Below are 19,939 nucleotides of genomic sequence, written 5' to 3'. Positions count from 1 at the left end.
TGGTTTTTCTTTATATTTCACACATTCCATTATTTCTACTAAGACTAGATCTACTGTGAAGATGGGATATATCGGTCTACTCCTTCTGGCACCTCCCCCACAAAGGAAAATCGATCCTTAAAACCCAAAATCGTTAAAAAAAGAGGTAAAAGTAGTTCAAATAATTAATTTTAAAAATTATAATTAATATTATTTAATATTATTATCATTTGCATTAAAATAATAAAACCAATTCACACCTTGCAGATCCTTATGGAAAATTTTTCCAATAATTTATGGTGGCAAATTATGGGACATTGACATATGGGATGGGATGCAATCCCAAATTAATTCCAAGTGAATCATTTCACTTCGATCTATTTTTAAACGTCTTCAAGCAACCATTAATCTCCAAATCGCACAAAAAAACTGAAAGAAAAATTTAACTTCGAATAAAACACAAATGGAAATCTGTATCCCTAGATGCCGTGTCACTCGCCTTGTGTCAGAAATTAAGACGTTTTACGTCACAACTCATTTAATTTTTTAACCATTCGTCTGACATTTGACATTTATGAGGTGTAAATTGCAACAAAAATAAATATTAAAAAAAAATAATTGACAGTTTTGCTACTGTTTTGTTACAGCTTTTTTGCTCTCTACGCTCGTATCGCCCCATTGAGATTTAATATTGAAATGCAACAATAGCAAATCAATAGCTATTTTAGATTATTTAACATTTATTAACATTGAATTAATTGTCTCACAATTATCATGCAATCCAATAACAATAACAAAAACATTAAAATATTCAATACGAAAAACAACAAAAAAAATCGAAATTAAAAACATTTATTCAGAACCCAGAGGCCAGACATGTTGTCTGGCGGGGTAGTTGAATAAAATTAAATCGGGAAACGAGTTTAAATGGTGTTAAGTTCCGGCGGACAAAACCTTATGGAAAACAGATTTCGGGAACTCGGACAGGGGTATGTAGATGGAATACTTTGCAAATGCCTTTCTATAAAACACCCTTAGAAAAACTTCTTTCAATACAAGAAGGTCTTCTGTCCATAGAAGACCTCAAGAATGTCTTCTATCTATAGAAGACCTCAAGGAAGTCTTCTGTCCACAGAAGACCTCAAGGAGGTCTTCTATCCATAGAATACCTTAAGTAGGTCTTCTGCCCATAGAAGACCTCAAGGAGGCCTTCTGTCTATAGAAGACCTCAAGGAGGACTTCTGTCTGTAGAAGACCTCATGGAGGTCTTCTGTCTATAGAAGACCTCATGGAGGTCTTCTGTCTATAGAAGACCTCATGGAGCTCTTCTGTCTATAGAAGACCTCAAGGAGATCTTCTGTCCATAGAAGACCTCAAGGAGGTCTTCTGTCTATAGAAGACCTCAAGGAGGACTTCTGTCTATAGAAGACCTCAAGGAGGACTTTTGTCTATAGAAGACCTTGAGGAGGTTTTCTGTCTATAGAAGACCTCAAGGAGGTCTTCTGTCTATAGAAGACCTCAAGGAGGTCTTCTGTCTATAGAAGACCTCAAGGAGGTCTTCTGTTTATAGAATAGCTCAAGGAGGTCTTCTGTTTATAGAATAGCTCAAGGAGGTCTTCTGTTTATAGAATAGCTCAAGGAGGTCTTCTGTTTATAGAATAGCTCAAGGAGGTCTTCTGTTTATAGAATAGCTCAAGGAGGTCTTCTGTTTATAGAATAGCTCAAGGAGGTCTTCTGTTTATAGAATAGCTCAAGGAGGTCTTCTGTTTATAGAATAGCTCAAGGAGGTCTTCTGTTTATAGAATAGCTCAAGGAGGTCTTCTGTTTATAGAGTTCTTAGAAGAATTTCTTGATATAAAAGCTCATCCTGCATTCCCATCATTCTGCAATAGTGCATTCGGGTACTTTTTTTCCGTCATAATTCCAACTAAAGGAAATGACATTCCATATTTTCTGTCAATATCTATGCCTTTTGAATATTCCCGCGATGAAAAAAAAAACACACAACAAAACTGACCGCTTCAACGGAGAACAAAAAAATGTCAACAAGAATAGTAAACATCCCATTTCCTTATCAGTTGGCTTTCATTCATATTTTTCCGACTCGCGACCACAACAAAATTCTTCGAAGCCTGTGGAATGATGGGGGAGCGAAGGGTGCTAGACAAAAGTAAACAATGACCAAGCATTATCGATAAGTGAATTTGCAAAATGGAAAGTTTATGCGGTAATATCTCCTCTAATCTCAGTCGGCAGCAGCTGTGCATAAAATTATCGCATTCATATGGGATGTGATAAGTTCCCCACACACGCTTACCGACCGCTTGACAGAATGTTTATGGCGTGAAATCTAGAATTGGGTAGGAGATTTGTTTATATTTGTGAAAGCTTTACAAAAAGGGAGATGCACAGGAGAAAAATTATGTCAAAGAGGTCCTCTGTCTATAGAACCCTCAAGGAGGTCCTCTGTCTATAGCAGACCTCAAGGAGGTATTCTGTCCATAGAAGACCTCAAGGAGGTCTTCTGTCCATAGAAGACCTCAAGGAGGTCTTCTGTCCATAGAAGACCTCAAGGAGGTCTTCTGTCCATAGAAGACCTCAAAGAGGTCTTCTGTCCATAGTAGATCTCAAAGAGGTCTTCTGTCCATAGAAGACCTCAAAGAGGTCTTCTGTCCATAGAAGACCTCAAGGAGGCCTTCTGTCCATAGAAGACCTCAAGGAGGTTTTCTGTCCATAGAAGACCTCAAGGAGGTCTTCTGTCCATAGAAGACCTCAAAGAGGTCTTCTGTCCATAGAAGACCTCAAGGAGGTCTTCTGTCCATAGAAGACCTCAAAGAGGTCTTCTGTCTTTAGAATAGCTCAAAGAGGTCTTCTGTCTTTAGAATAGCTCAAAGAGGTCTTCTGTCCATAGAAGACCTCAAAGAGGTCTTCTGTCCATAGAAGACCTCAAAGAGGTCTTCTGTCCATAGAAGACCTCAAGGAGGTCTTCTGTCCATAGAAGACCTCAAGGAGGTCTTCTGTCCATAGAAGACCTCAAAGAGGTCGTCTGTCTCTCTCTCTCTCTCCGTCTTTGGTTTGCCTATATAGACACCCTCGTTTTTGGTTCACCTATAAAGACTCCCGTCGTCGGCTGCCTTATACAGCTTCGCGTTTCTCAGATCGTCTAAAAGGTCGTATACGACACAACCTCTCAGTCAGCCCCTTAATAAAATCTCAATTTCGGTAATTTTAAAGGTTCACTGTTAGGATATTCCATTATTGTTATAATCGGCAACAAAAAAACTTTTCCCTACTAATTATTCAGGTGACTGAGAAACATGAAACCAGATTCCCTTTGTTTTCATTATCAACACGCCATTTCCGAACTGCCTCAAATTTTCCGCTCAATTAAGAATGTTTGAGGTTTGGTGGTGCTTATTTTTTTGGTTACTGACCTTACTGCACTTTAAACTGCAGGGAAATTCCAAAATCAAAACAAAATCAACCAACCTCGTCATCAATACGTTATCCTCCTGAAATGCTGGGCTGGGCTTTTTCGAAGGTTAAAAGAAGGCGATGCAAAAAACGCATTGACCTCTAAACAAAAATATTCTTAAGAAAATAAAAGTTGGAAAAAAAAAAAAAACAAAATAAAATAAATAAATTTGAAGCGAGGTAGCGGAGCAGATAATTATTTTTGATATGGATGTTTTTTTTTTTTTCAATTATATACAGATATGATATAAAAAAGATATAAGATATCAGGCTACTAGTAGGTTATTATAAAACTAAGAGAATAACTGCTGCTCACTTTATCTTTCTCGTATCGTTTATTATCAATGAAGAGAAAAATAATTAAGAGAGAGTACACATTTTAAGAGAATTCTCACATTTTACTATATTTCAGAGATGGATGGGAATTCATAATCACAAAAAATATTTACCTTTCACACGAAAAATCTTTCTTTTTTGGAGTTAACCGAGGACGGTATTAGTAAAAGCATAACACAATGGACCCGTATTCAATTTGTTGGCCCAAAACTATCTCAACGTCTCCTTATGTAAACCCAAGAGGCCAACAGAGGCCTCTATATCAAATTTCAGAATTTCAGCTCTATCCCCACACCCAATACCAAATTTATCTCCATATCTTAATCGCAGATACCGCCAGTGACCTTAAAATCAAATTTTAGGAATTCTGCTCTGTAATTTTCTCCGTTGTCCAATTTAGTACCACTTGGTGGATTTTTAAAGAATGCCCTGTAAACGTGGATTTTTAAAAGAATTTTTTGGAGGATCTTAATGCCCTGTTAAAATGGATTTTTTAAATAATTTTTTAGAGTACCCAAAAGCCCTGTAAACGTGGAGAATTTTTTTGGAAGACCTATGCCGACTATTGACGTGGATTTTTTTATGAATTTTTTGGAGGACCTAAAAACCCTTTAAACGTGTATTTTTAAAAGAATTTTTTTGGAAGACCTATACCGAATATAAACGTGGATTTTTTAAAGAATTTTTTAGAAGACCTATACCGACTATAAACGTGGATTTTTTAAAGATTTTTTTGGAAGACCTATACCGAATATAAACGTGGATTTTTTAAAGAATTTTTGGAAGACCTATACCGACTATAAACGTGGATTTTTTTAAGAATTTTTTGGAAGACCTATACCGAATATAAACGTGGATTTTTTAAAGAATTTTTTGGAAGACCTAAACCGACTATAAACGTGGATTTTTTAAAGAATTTTTTGGAAGACCTAAACCGACTATAAACGTGGATTTTTTAAAGAATTTTTTGGAAGACCTAAACCGACTATAAACGTGGATTTTTTTAAGAAGTTTTTGGAAGACCTATACCGAATATAAACGTGGATTTTTTAAAGAATTTTTTGGAAGACCTAAACGTGGATTTTTTAAAGAATTTTTTGGAAGACCTATACCGACTATAAACGTGGATTTTTTAAAGAATTTTTTGGAAGACCTATACCGACTATAAACGTGGATTTTTTAAAGAATTTTTTGGAAGACCTATACCGACTATAAACGTGGATTTTTTAAAAAATTTTTTGGAAGACCTATACCGACTATAAACGTGGATTTTTTAAAGAATTTTTTGGAAGACCTATACCGACTATAAACGTGGATTTTTTAAAGAATTTTTTGGAAGACCTATACCGACTATAAACGTGGATTTTTTAAAGAATTTTTTGGAAGACCTATACCGACTATAAACGTGGATTTTTTAAAAAATTTTTTGGAAGACCTATACCGACTATAAACGTGGATTTTTTAAAGAATTTTTTGGAAGACCTATACCGACTATAAACGTGGATTTTTAAAAGATTTTTTTCGAAGACCCCAAAAGCCCTATAAACGTGGATTTTTAAAAGATTTTTTTCGAAGACCCCAAAAGCCCTATAAACGTGGATTTTTAAAAGATTTTTTTCGAAGACCCCAAAAGCCCTATAAACGTGGATTTTTAAAAGATTTTTTTCGAAGACCCCAAAAGCCCTATAAACGTGGATTTTTAAAAGATTTTTTTCGAAGACCCCAAAAGCCCTATAAACGTGGATTTTTAAAAGATTTTTTTCGAAGACCCCAAAAGCCCTATAAACGTGGATTTTTAAAAGAATTTTTTCGAGGACCCTAAAAGGCCTATAAACGTGGATTTTTAAAAGAATTTTTTCGAGGACCCTAAAATGCCTATAAACGTGGATTTTTAAAAGAATTTTTTCGAAGACCCCAAAAGCCCTGTAAACGTGGATTTTTAAAAGAATTTTTTCGAAGACCCCAAAAGCTCTATAAACGTGGATTTTTAAAAGAATTTTTGTCGAAGACCCCAAAAGACCTGTAAACGTGGATTTTTAAAAGAATTTTTGTCGAAGACCCCAAAAGACCTGTAAACGTGGATTTTTAAAAGAATTTTTGTCGAAGACCCCAAAAGACCTGTAAACGTGGATTTTTAAAAGAATTTTTGTCGAAGACCCCAAAAGACCTGTAAACGTGGATTTTTAAAAGAATTTTTGTCGAAGACCCCAAAAGACCTGTAAACGTGGATTTTTAAAAGAATTTTTGTCGAAGACCCCAAAAGACCTGTAAACGTGGATTTTTAAAAGAATTTTTGTCGAAGACCCCAAAAGACCTGTAAAAGTGGATTTTTAAAAGAATTTTTTCGAAAACCCCAAAAGGCCTATAAGCGTGGAATTTTAAAAGAAATTTTTCGAAGACCTCAAAAGGCCTATAAACGTGGATTTTTAAAAGAATTTTTTCGAAGACCCCAAAAGCCCTGTAAACGTAGATTTTTAAAATAATTTTTTCGAAGTACCCAAAAGCCCTGTAAACGTAGATTTTTAAAAGAATTTTCTCGAAGAACCCAAAAGCCCTGTAAACGTGGATTTTTAAAATAATTTTTTCGAAGACCCCAAAAGCCCTGTAAACGTGGATTTTTAAAAGAATTTTTTCGAAGACCCCAAAAGCCCTGTAAACGTGGATTTTTAAAAGAATTTTTTCGAAGACCCCAAAAGCCCTGTAAACGTGGATTTTTAAAAGAATTTTTTCGAAGACCCCAAAAGCCCTGTAAACGTGCATTTTTAAAAGAATTTTTTCGAAGACCCCAAAAGCCCTGTAAACGTGGATTTTTAAAAGAATTTTTTCGAAGACCCCAAAAGCCCTGTAAACGTGGATTTTTAAAAGAATTTTTTCGAAGACCCCAAAAGCCCTGTAAACGTGGATTTTTAAAAGAATTTTTTCGAAGACCCCAAAAGCCCTGTAAACGTGGATTTTTTAAAGATTTTTTTTTTCGAAGACCCCAAAAGCCCTGTAAACGTGGATTTTTAAAAGAATTTTTTCGAAGACCCCAAAAGCCCTGTAAACGTGGATTTTTTAAAAATTTTTTTTTTCGAAGACCCCAAAAGGCCCATAAACGTCGATTTTTTAAAGATTTTTTTTTTTTTCGAAGACCCCAAAAGGCCTATAAACGTGGATTTTTTAAAGATTTTTTTTTTTCGAAGCCCCAAAAGGCCTATAAACGTGGATTTTTTAAAGATTTTTTTTTCCGAAGACCCCAAAAGGCCTGTAAACGTGGATTTTTTAAAGAATTTTTTTTTCGAAGACCCCAAAAGCCCTATAAACGTGGATCTTTAAAAGAATTTTTTTCAAAGACCCCAAGAGCCCTGTAAACGTGGATTTTTAAAAGAATTTTTTCGAAGACCCCAAAAGGCCCATAAACGTGGATTTTTAAAAGAATTTTTTCAAAGAACCAAAAGACCTATAAACGTGGATTTTTAAAAGAATTTTTTCAAAGAACCAAAAGACCTATAAACGTGGATTTTTTAAAGAATTTTTTCGAAGACCCCAAAAGCCCTGTAAACATGGATTTTTAAAAGAATTTTTTCGAAGACCCCAAAAGCCCTGTAAACGTGGATTTTTAAAATAATTTTTTCGAAGACCCCAAAAGCCCTGTAAACATGGATTTTTAAAAGAATTTTTTCGAAGACCCCAAAAGCCCTGTAAACGTGGATTTTTAAAATAATTTTTTCGAAGCCCCCAAAAGCCCTGTAAACGTGGATTTTTAAAAGAATTTTTTCGAAGACCTATACTGACTATAAACGTGGATCTTTAAAAGAATTTTTTTCAAAGACCCCAAGAGCCCTGTAAACGTGGATTTTTAAAAGAATTTTTTCGAAGACCCCAAAAGGCCCATAAACGTGGATTTTTAAAAGAATTTTTTCAAAGAACCAAAAGACCTATAAACGTGGATTTTTTAAAGAATTTTTTCGAAGACCCCAAAAGCCCTGTAAACATGGATTTTTAAAAGAATTTTTTCGAAGACCCCAAATGGCCTATAAACGTGGATTTTTTAAAGAATTTTTTCGAAGACCCCAAAAGCCCTGTAAACGTGGATTTTTAAAAGAATTTTTTCAAAGACCCCAAAAGCCCTGTAAACGTGGATTTTTAAAAGAATTTTTTCGAAGACCCCAAAATCCCTGTAAACGTGGATTTTTAAAAGAATTTTTTCGAAGACCCCAAAAGCCCTGTAAACGTGGATTTTTAAAAGAATTTTTTCAAAGACCCCAAAAGCCCTGTAAACGTGGATTTTTAAGAGAATTTTTTCGAAGACCCCAAAAGCCCTGTAAACGTGGATTTTTAAAAGAATTTTTTCAAAGACCCCAAAAGCCCTGTAAACGTGGATTTTTAAGAGAATTTTTTCGAAGACCCCAAAAGCCCTGTAAACGTGGATTTTTAAAAGAATTTTTTCAAAGACCCCAAAAGCCCTGTAAACGTGGATTTTTAAGAGAATTTTTTCGAAGACCCCAAAAGCCCTGTAAACGTGGATTTTTAAAAGAATTTTTTCAAAGACCCCAAAAGCCCTGTAAACGTGGATTTTTAAGAGAATTTTTTCAAAGACCCCAAAAGCCCTGTAAACGTGGATTTTTAAGAGAATTTTTTCGAAGACCCCAAAAGCCCTGTAAACGTGGATTTTTAAAAGAATTTTTTCGAAGACCCCAAAAGCCCTGTAAACGTGGATTTTTAAGAGAATTTTTTCGAAGACCCCAAAAGGGCTATAAACGTGGATTTTTAAAAGAATTTTTTCGAAGACCTATACCGACTATAAACGTGGATTTTTTAAAGAATTTTTTGGAAGACCTATACCGACTATAAACGTGGATTTTTTAAAGAATTTTTTGGAAGACCTATACCGACTATAAACGTGGATTTTTTAAAGAATTTTTTGGAAGACCTATACTGACTATAAACGTGGATTTTTTAAAGAATTTTTTGGAAGACCTATACCGACTATAAACGTGGATTTTTTAAAGAAGTTTTTGGAAGACCTATACCGACTATAAACGTGGATTTTTTAAAGAAGTTTTTGGAAGACCTATACCGACTATAAACGTGGATTTTTTAAAGAATTTTTTGGAAGACCTATACCGACTATAAACGTGGATTTTTTAAAGAATTTTTTTGAAGACCTATACCGACTATAAACGTGGATTTTTTAAAGAATTTTTTGGAAGACCTATACCGACTATAAACGTGGATTTTTTAAAGAATTTTTTTGAAGACCTATACCGACTATAAACGTGGATTTTTTAAAGAATTTTTTGGAAGACCTATACCGACTATAAACGTGGATTTTTAAAAGAATTTTTGTCGAAGACCCCAAAAGACCTGTAAAAGTGGATTTTTAAAAGAATTTTTTCGAAAACCCCAAAAGGCCTATAAGCGTGGAATTTTAAAAGAAATTTTTCGAAGACCTCAAAAGGCCTATAAACGTGGATTTTTAAAAGAATTTTTTCGAAGACCCCAAAAGCCCTGTAAACGTAGATTTTTAAAATAATTTTTTCGAAGTACCCAAAAGCCCTGTAAACGTAGATTTTTAAAAGAATTTTTTCAAAGACCCCAAAAGCCCTGTAAACGTGGATTTTTAAAAGAATTTTTTCGAAGACCCCAAAAGCCCTGTAAACGTGGATTTTTAAAAGAATTTTTTCGAAGACCCCAAAAGCCCTGTAAACGTGGATTTTTAAAAGAATTTTTTCGAAGACCCCAAAAGCCCTGTAAACGTGGATTTTTAAAAGAATTTTTTCGAAGACCCCAAAAGCCCTGTAAACGTGGATTTTTAAAAGAATTTTTTCGAAGACCCCAAAAGCCCTGTAAACGTGGATTTTTAAAAGAATTTTTTCGAAGACCCCAAAAGCCCTGTAAACGTGGATTTTTTAGAAGGATTTTTTCGAAGACCCCAAAAGCCCTATAAACGTGGATTTTTTAAAGAATTTTTTTTCGAAGACCCCAAAAGGCCTATAAACGTGGATTTTTAAAAGAATTTTTTCGAAGACCCCAAAAGCCCTATAAACGTGGATTTTTAAAAAAAATATTTCGAAGACCCCAAAAGCCCTATAAACCTGGATTTTTAAAAGAATTTTTTCGAAGACCTATACCGACTATAAACGTGGATTTTTAAAAGAATTTTTTCGAAGACCTATACCGACTATAAACGTGGATTTTTAAAAGAATTTTTTCGAAGACCTATACCGACTATAAACGTGGATTTTTAAAAGAATTTTTTCGAAGACCTCAAAAGCTCTATAAACGTGGATTTTTAAAAGAATTTTTTCAAAGACCCCAAAAGGCCTGTAAACGTGGATTTTTAAAAGAATTTTTTGAAAGACCCCAAAAGGCCTGTAAACGTGGATTTTTAAAAGAATTTTTTCAAAGACCCCAAAAGGCCTGTAAACGTGGATTTTTAAAACAATTTTTTCGAAGACCCCAAAAGCCCTGTAAACGTGGATTTTTAAAAGAATTTTTTTTCGAAGACCTATACCGACTATAAACATGGATTTTTAAAAGAATTTTTTTTCGAAGACCTATACCGACTATAAACATGGATTTTTAAAAGAATTTTTTTTTCGAAGACCTATACCGACTATAAACATGGATTTTTAAAAGAATTTTTTCGAAGACCCCAAAAGCCCTATAAACGTGGATTTTTAAAAGAATTTTTTCGAAGACCCCAAAAGCCCTGTAAACGTGGATTTTTTTAAATAATTTTTTCGAAGACCCCAAAAACCCTATAAACGTGGATTTTTAAAAGAATTTTTTCGAAGACCCCAAAAGCCCTGTAAACGTGGATTTTTAAAAGAATTTTTTCGAAGACCCCAAAAGGCCCATAAACGTGGATTTTTAAAAGAATTTTTTCGAAGACCCCAAAAGGCCCATAAACCTGGATTTTTAAAAGAATTTTTTCGAAGACCCCAAAAGCCCTGTAAACGTGGATTTTTAAAAGAATTTTTTCGAAGACCCCAAAAGGCCCATAAACCTGGATTTTTAAAAGAATTTTTTCGAAGACCCCAAAAGCCCTGTAAACGTGGATTTTTAAAAGAATTTTTTCGAAGACCCCAAAAGCCCTGTAAACGTGGATTTTTAAAAGAATTTTTTCGAAGACCCCAAAAGCCCTGTAAACGTGGATTTTTAAAAGAATTTTTTCGAAGACCCCAAATGACCTGTAAACGTGGATTTTTAAAAGAATTTTTTTCGAAGACCCCAAAAGCTCTGTAAACGTGGATTTTTTAAAAGAATTTTTTTGGAAGACCCCAAAAGCTCTGTAAACTTGGATTTTTAAACGAATTTTTTGGAAGACCCCAATAGGCCTGTAAACGTGGATTTTAAAAAAAAAATTTCGAAGACCCCAAAAGCCCTGTAAACGTGGATTTTTAAAAGAATTTTTTCGAAGACCCCAAAAGCCGTGGATTTTTAAAAGAATTTTTCCGAAGACCCCAAAAGCCGTGGATTTTTAAAAGAATTTTTCCGAAGACCCCAAAAGCCCTGTAAACGTGGATTTTTAAAAGAATTTTTTGGAAGACCCCAAAAGCCGTGGATTTTTAAAAGAATTTTTCCGAAGACCCCAGAAGGCCTATAAACGTGGATTTTTAAAAGAATTTTTTCGTAGAACCAAAAGGCCTTAAAGTATAGTTTCAAACTCCCATCCCTGATATCAACTATATTTCTCCCACTCTCTCAATATTCACACAGCAGTCAACTTCGAACAAATTTTTAGCCATCCAAATTAGTTGTGCGCGAAACTTTGTTCGGAGCTGTTGTGATCGGTGCGAAAAAGAAGGAAGAGAAACTAAGCCACGAAAGTGAAACTCTTTAGAATTTTATTGTTCTCAAGTTAACTTAAGAGTACAACAACAAAAGAAAAATAGCTACAACAACAATAGAGGCACGTTTAGCCATACAAAAATATTCCATAACAAATAAGAACATATGTACCGGCAACAAAAACACAAGTGATTTATGGAAAAAATACTAACAACAACATCTCGCTAAAGGCAAACACAACACGATAAGCTTTTTATGCGCTTCTTCTTCTTCTTGCCGTATATACCCGTGACCCCCACCAACAAACACAACAATGTTAATGCGCTGTCAAGTTTTCCAGAGTCTGTTTGGCAGGCAGTTACTTAACAGACCCCAAGCTTTTACAGTTGGGGGCAAAACTTTGGCAACATCGGCAACGGGGGAGATAACAGACGACCACCCTCTGAAGGGTATTAAAATTCTGGATCTTACACGCATTGTGGCCGGCCCATATTGTACCATGCTTTTGGCTGACATGGGCGCTGAGGTGTACAAAATCGAAAGACCCTATGCCGGAGGTGATGAGTCACGCAAATGGGGTCCACCTTTCCTGGAGAAGAGCAAAGATTCCACCTATTTCCTGGCCTCGAATCGTAATAAGAAAAGTGTTTGCATTGATTTGAAAAAGGGCAAGGATATCATTTACGATTTGGCTCGGACCTGTGATATCCTGGTGGAGAATTATGTTCCGGGAAAATTGGATGAATTGCAGCTGGGCTATGAGCAGCTCAAGAAAGTGGCGCCCCACTTGATTTATTGTTCCCTAACAGGTTATGGATCCCGGGGTCCCTATGCCAAGCGGCCGGGGTATGATGTCATAGCTGCTTCCATGGGTGGATTGCTGCACATAACTGGAGAACGTTCGGGGCCACCGAGTAAAGTGGGTGTGGCCGTAACGGATGTGTCCACTGGCCTATATGCCCATGGTGCAATTTTGGCAGCTCTGCTACACCGGCAACGCACTGGTCGTGGCCAAAAAATCGATGTCAATCTCTTCTCCACCCAGGTTTCGATGCTCATCAATGTGGCCTCCAATTATCTCAATGCCGGTCTGGATGCCCAACGTTGGGGCACCGCCCACTCCAGCATTGTACCTTATCAAAGTTTCAAAACCAAGGATGGTTATCTCACCTTGGGCACCGGCAGCGATAAGCAGTTTCAGGAAATGTGTCAACGCCTAAAACTCGAACACCTGGCCGAGGACGCCAAATTCAAAACCAACAAAGATCGTGTTGAAAATCGTGAGGAAATAATTAAAATTCTGGATAATATCTTCTCTCAGAAAACCTCAAAACAATGGATGGAATTATTCGAAAATGTCTCATTCCCTGTGGGACCGGTGAATAGCATACGTGAGGTCTTTGAAGATGAACATATCAAGTCAATCGGTTTGGTCAAGACCCTGCCCCATAGCAAAGATGGGGTGGTGAAAATGGTGGGACCCCCTGTCGAATTCAGTGAATCGAAAAATGATGCCAGGACAGCACCGCCGGTATGTGGCCAGCATACGGATGATGTTTTGCGTGAGGTATTGCAATATTCGGAGAGACAAATTGCGGAATTGCGGCAGAAGAAAATTATTGAATAGATGAATGTTTGTGTAAAGGAGAAGAGAGAGAGAGAGAGAGAGAAAGAGGCCGAGGAAAATGCATTTAAAATAAAAAGAGATTATGTTATTTAAGATTTAAATGTCGGTGTTATTTTTCCAAGGGTTTCGGCACTGATAGAGTGCAGAATAGATGTACCAATGATTTTTTGGAAATTCTAACTTTAAAGTAACAAAAAGTCCGTTAAGGGTACTAAACTTCTAAAATGTAATCATTTGGTATTATTTGAACGAACAAAGCTATAAACTTGAAATTTTGAATATGCGAACTTGGTTTTGAAAATACGTACTAAGTGTGCGATCTGTACTAAATGGTACTAAATTTGGAAGCTTGATTAAGGGTGACCGCATGAAGCAGGAATTTCGAAAATTTTTATTGGGTTCCCGGTTTTGCAGTATGTTTGTGATATAGAGATGGTTTCGGAAATATGTACTACAATTGCACGAAGGGTACTAAATAGTACTATATTTGGTACAATTCCGTATTGGGTGAACAGATACTGCTTGAAATCTTAAATTTGGTACCAGGGTTGCTGGACATGTGTAGCCTGGACATATGAAGGTGGTTTCGGAAATGTGTAGTACAATTGCACGAAAAGTACTAAATCGTACTATATTTGGTATTGGATGACGGAATTGAGATATGATTCTGAAATTTGATATTTAAATTACTGATGGTAACTGTGTTTAAGATTCATAGGTAGTTTAAAAATGCGTCCTATATTTGTACGAAAGGTACTAAACGGTACTAAATTTGGTATTGGATAAAGGGAAGGGGCTGTAATCTTCAAATTTGATATTTAGGAGGTACAAGAAGTACTAAATTTGGTATTCAGTGAAGGAATAAAGAAAAAATCCTGCAATTCGGTATGGAGGGCATTATTGATGGCGGTGGTTGAGAAAAGGATCTGGTTTTAGATATGCATACTATAATTGTAATAAATAATACTAAATTTGGTATTGACTGAAGGGATGTGGCTGGAATCCTCAAATTTGATATTGAGGATCCTGTTGGTATTTAAAATTAAGGTATGGAGGTGGTTTCAGAAATGTATGCTATAATTGTACGAAAAGTACCAAATGGCACTGTATTTGGTATAGGGTAAAGGGATAGAGATAAAATTCTGAAATTCGATATTTAGATTAATATTGGTATCTGAGGTTGAGATTTAGAGGTGGCTTTGGGAATGCGTTGACATTTGTACGGAAAGTTCAAAATAGTACCACATTTGGTATTGGCTGAAGGGATGGCGATAAAATTCTAAAATTCGATATTAAGATTAATGTTGGTGTCTGTGGTAAAGATACGTGGGAGGTTCGAAAAGTACAAAATTGTATTAAATTTGGTATTTGGGCTGGAATCCTCAAATTTGATATTGAAGTCTCTGTTGGTATCAGGAATTAAGATATGAAGGTGGTTAGGAAATGTGTGCTATGATTGCACGAATAGTACTGAACGGTACTATATTTGGAGTTGGGTAAAGGGATGGAGCTTGAATCCCAACTTTATGTACTATAATTATACGAAAAGTACAGAATTTTGTATTAGGTGTGGGGATAGAGCTGGATAGAGCTAGAAATTTGATATTGAGGTCTTTATTGGTATTTGGAATTGAAATATGGAGGTAGTTTTAAAAATGTTCTATAATCGTACGAAAAATACTAAATGGTACTAAATTTAGTATTTGGTGAACGTGGTATTTCGGTGACTGGAATCCTCAAATTTAATATTGAAGTCTCTGTTGGTATCTGGAATTTGGTATTAGGTAAAGGGGTAGGGATAAAATTCTAAAATTCTATATTTAGATTAATATAGGTATCTGAGGTTGAAATTTGGCAGTGGTTTGGAAATGCGTCCTATATTTGTACGAAAAGTACTAAATAGTACTATATTTGGTATTGGGTGAAGGGATAGGGGTAAAATGCTGAAATGTTATGTTTAGATAACTGTTGGTATCTGAGGTTGAAGTATAGAGGTAAGAAATTCGAACAACTGCTGCTAAAAAAGTAGAAAATTGTATATAAATTGGTATTGGGTGAGGGATAGAGCTGGAATCCTGTGCAGGTATATTGCGACTGTTGGTGACCAGGATTGAGACCTAGAATGGTTTTGCAAATGAGTACTAAATTCACATGAATAGTACTAAAGGTTACTAGTTTTGCTATTGACCGCGGTGCCTACTCTCGCCTAAAATAATAATACATTTTGGCACATCCAACCCAATACAGTCTAGCAGCAAGTACATCAAATTTGGAGAAAATCGGTTCAGATATAGCTATGGCTCCCATATATATATTAGGTACCAGATATCAGATACAGCCCAGGAATACCTCTGCCAAATTTAATCGAGATCGGTTCAGATTTGGATATAGCTCCCATATATATCTTTATCCGATATCAGGTTTTTTGTGCACCAAATTTGGGGTTTTAAGTCCCTTACATGTGTAATACGATATGTCATACAGCTCAGAAATAAGTGCCTAAGTTGTTAAGATCGGTTCAGATTTGCTCCTACAAATACCTTCATCCGACTTCAGGATTATTGCGCACCAAACGGCTTATATCAGCCCAAATTAACTAAATCTTGGCAATTCCGACTAAATTCTTCCTAGAAACATATACTTCAAATTTGGTGAAAAGCTTCCATATATATGTTTCATCCGATTTGGTGTTAAAGTCAATCATATGAGTAATATGGACTCCACAACAATGATATTTGATACCAGATATCAGATACAGCCCAGGAATACTTCTGTCATATTTTATCGAGATCGGTTCAGATTTAGATGTAGCTCCCATATATATGTATATCTTCAACCAATTTCGGGTTAATTTTGTCCCAGATGGCCAACATCAGCAAAGGACCAAAAGTCCTGAATTTTGGTATACCCAACCGAATTCAGTTTAGAAGCAAGTACATCACATTTGGAGAAAATCGGTTCAGATATAGCTATAGCTCCCATACATATGTTTCATGCTATTGGGGTTAAAATCCCCCATATGCGTAATATGCACTCCACACCAATGATATTTGATACCGGACATCAGATACAGCTCGAAAATACCTCTGCGAAATCTGCACAGAGATCTGTTCAGATGTTTATATACTTTCAATATAAATCTTCATGCGATTTTACGGTTATTGTCCACCATTTATGTAATATTAGCCCAAATTGAATAGATATTTTTATATTCAACCGAATTTTTCCATTTAGTGAAATTCGGTCTGTTGCTCCGAAAAATATTGTTTAATATAATTATCATCGAAGTCATAGCATGCACTATACAGCAATGTTTTTTGGTACTGGAGGTACAAAATCCTCCGTCAAATTTGTTGAAAATTGATTCAGAGTTGGGTATAGTTCCCAAATTGTGACTACTTTAAAGCCATGATACGCATTTAAATAAGGTTCCTAGTTGGTATGATCTACTTTACATAAATTTCCAATACATTTTTTTTGTTACGAGAGCTCTACTTAATACGCATAGTGGTGTAGGGTATTATCAAGTCGGGCCCGCCTTCTTGAATGATTAAAATTAATATCCTATCAACAATTGAAATTCTCGAATTTCAACTGAATTAATTCAAATAAAAATTTAAATTACAACAAATAGAATTCTTAAATTACAATCTGAACAAGTAAAAAAGCTGTAAGTTCGGCCGAGACAAATTTGAACACCCTCCACCATTTGGTAAAAATTTGGCAAAATACCGAATATAGAAAGGTATCATGGGGTTATACTAAAACTAAAAAAAAACTGCACAGACAATATTCTGGCATTGGCTGTAATATCTATCAAAATACCGAATATCGGGAGGTACCCTTATATGGGGGCTATACGAAGACATGGACCCGCACAGACAATTTTCCGTCATAGGCTGCAGTATCCATTACGAACTCCAAATGCAAAATTTGAAACAATTCCGGTAAATAATGTCGCTAAAATCATCAAAATACCGGATATCGGGGGTTCCGTTATATGGGGGCTATACGAAAACGTGGGCCCGCACAGACAATTTTCTGTCATAGGCTGTAGCATCCATTACGAACTTCAAATACCAAATTTTAAATAGTTCCGGTAAATAGTGTCGCAAAAATCATCAAAATACCGAATATCGGGGGGTTCAGTTATATGGGGGCTATACGAAGACGTGGACCCGCACAGACAATTTTCCGTCATAGGCTGTAGTATTCATTACGAACCTCAAATACTAAATTTGAAATAGTTACAGTAAATAATGTCGGTAAAATCATCAAAATACCGAATATCGGGGTTTCCGTTATATGGGGGCTATACGAAGAAGTGGGCCCGCACAGACAATTTTCCGTCATAGGCTGTAGTATCCATTACGAACTTCAAATGCGAAATTTGAAACAATTCCGGTAAATAATGTCGCTAAAATCATCAAAATACCGAATATCGGGAGGTACCGTTATATGGGGGCTATACGAAGACGTGGACCTACATGGCCCATTTTCAATACCAAAAGTTCTGCAGACATAATACACGTTTGAAAAAAAAAATATATCAACCTACTTCATTTCGTTCGGAAGATAGAGTGATTTCCACAGACGGACAGACAGACGGGCATTGCTAAATCGACATAGAATTTTATGCTGATCAAGAATATATATACTTTGTGGGGTCTAAAGTATATTTCGAGGTGTTACAAACGGAATGGCAAACCTTATATACCCACCATACTATGGTGGAGGGTATAAAAAGGTGTAGTCATTGCCATTTTATGTCTTTTTTATCCTGTCAATACGTCCCATCTGCAGGTATTAGGCCGAGGGTGTTCGAAATTAAAAATACATAAGATACCTTCGATTTTCCCACTATTGCTACATTCAACGAATTTTACTTACTCCGAAATTTACATTCAATATTTGTCCATGCGTAATCAAAAAAAAATGTTCACCAGTTACACGAAAAGAATGAAAAAATGTATTTGACAAAATTAAATAATTATCACCCCAATTCACACCGAAAATTACGCAACGCCAGAGTTCAATCTCCTAATTAAAACAAATTAACATTTGTCATTGAACTCTGGCAACCCTATTCAAAATGTAAACAATGCACCTTTAACTTTCACACGCCGCAAATAAATGGGGGTATGGTATTTTTGACGTGTGTATGTGATATTACATACAAACAAGAAAGAACATAATAAAGAAAACAACAACAACAACAGCAATAAACACACAACTTGCACTTGACCCAGTCGTCATGTGTTTTCACTTCGATTTTTTCCCAAACATTTGGGGGAAAAATCAATTACGCGACTCCGATAAGAATGTGTCATACTCACTCGTGGAAAACATTGTCCAGCTGACATCTGGCATATCCCACTATCGATTTAATAACGTTTACAACCAGCACAAAGGGTTTTGTTGCAAAAGACATGTTGAGGGTGGCAGGGAGTGACACCACCAAAGTTTATCCACCAACAAAATTAAAAATAAAAAAAGTCAAGGACACTTTGTTTTACTTGGTAGACGATGACGACGACACGACCGCTGTGTTCTTTATTTATCACCGACAATAAACCACAAAAGAACTGTTTTTTTTTTTAGTTTTTTTTTCAATAATTTTTTTGACAATTATTACAAAAACACAGGCATACAAACGACACTAGAAGCCTTGCCAACGGAGCAACCGAAACACGACACAAACTAACGACACCACGGACAACAACGAACTAATGTCGAACCGGCAAAATAAAACAACCTTTGACGTGCACTTGCACCAAACAACTGACGCGGATTACGTACTGTCTGGCTGGGCTGGCCACTGATTGATTTCTGTTGCAGCTGGCGAATGAATGGCAACAAAGTCCCACAAAGGCCTAACAAAACAATTGCCAAGACGAGGAAAGAAAAAAAATACAAAGAAGAGCAACTTGGAAGAGAGGAGTGTAAGATGAACTGTCTAGGAGAGAGAAAAACACAAACAGTTGTGATTACGTGGTTGGGGGTGGTGGGTGTCGCTATGCTATGTCCCTTGGCTAATGTTGTGTTTACTGAAGAAGAAGAATAAATTGCCAAGATGAGAAAAGAAAAGAAAAATGAAGATCTATTTGGAAGAGAGCAAACTAGAGGGAGAGTGAGTTGAATTGAATCGTAAAATATAAAGAAAAACAGAATTTTAATTTTCTCTTAAATTATCTCTTTTTTCTGTTCATGTTCTAGAACACGGTTTTGAGCACCGCTGCAGAAGTCATTTAAGTTGAGTGCTCGTATTTGGGGGTGGTGGGGGTGCCGCTATGCTACGTCCCATGGCTAATGTTGTGTTTACTGATGAAAATTAATTGCCAAGACGAGGAAAGAAAAAAAAACACAAAGAAGAGCAACTTGGAGGAGAGCAAACTAGAGGGAGAGTGAGATGTACTGTATAGGTGAGAAAAAAAACACAAACAGTAGTGTTTTCAGTTAAGATTATGTATTTGGGGGAGTGGTGGGTGAGGGCTACGCTATGTCCCTTGGCTAATGTTGTGTTTATTGAAGAAAATAAAAAAAACAACAAATCATCAACAAATGAAAAGATCACAACAACGAGAAATCTCACACCTAATGTATTATTTATGTATAACAGTGTTGTTGACCTTTTGTGAATGGAATTTAGCGATTATTTTTAAGATCTACGATATGGAGGGTTTTAGGGAAGGCCAAAAACTCCCAGAAATATTTTTTTTTAAGAAAGTATCATTCATGGCAGATTTA

The 19,939-nt window shown here is 35.8% G+C and overlaps 2 protein-coding genes across 3 annotated transcripts in view; one reads left to right on the top strand and one right to left on the bottom strand.

Moving 5' to 3' along the window:
- LOC101893288 (fatty-acid amide hydrolase 2) overlaps window positions 1–19,018 on the bottom strand; it is a 76,139-nt gene extending 57,121 nt beyond the window's left edge. For both annotated transcript variants that reach the window (XM_059132322.1, XM_059132327.1), the window contains exon 1: window positions 18,529–19,018. In XM_059132322.1, coding sequence (XP_058988305.1) covers window positions 18,529–18,623 — 95 coding nt within the window. In that variant the 5' untranslated portion in view covers window positions 18,624–19,018. The remainder of the gene's footprint in view (window positions 1–18,528) is intronic.
- On the top strand, window positions 11,506–13,266 carry LOC101898519 (succinate--hydroxymethylglutarate CoA-transferase). Its single transcript, XM_005190590.4, has one exon. The coding sequence runs from the start codon at window positions 11,879–11,881 to the stop codon at window positions 13,190–13,192; it is 1,314 nt and encodes a 437-aa protein (XP_005190647.2). The 5' UTR covers window positions 11,506–11,878; the 3' UTR covers window positions 13,193–13,266.
- Window positions 19,019–19,939: the final 921 nt, after the last annotated feature.

This window comes from Musca domestica, unplaced genomic scaffold (genome assembly GCF_030504385.1).
Source record: "Musca domestica strain aabys unplaced genomic scaffold, Musca_domestica.polishedcontigs.V.1.1 1, whole genome shotgun sequence".
Taxonomy (NCBI): domain Eukaryota; kingdom Metazoa; phylum Arthropoda; class Insecta; order Diptera; family Muscidae; genus Musca; species Musca domestica.
Note: the sequence above shows the minus strand (reverse complement) of the source record. Positions and strands in the feature narration are given on the sequence as shown.

Coding starts and splice junctions, on each gene's coding strand:
- LOC101898519 (XM_005190590.4), top strand. CDS start 11,879: ATGTTAATGCGCTGTCAAGTTTTCCAGAGTCTGTTTGGCAGGCAGTTA.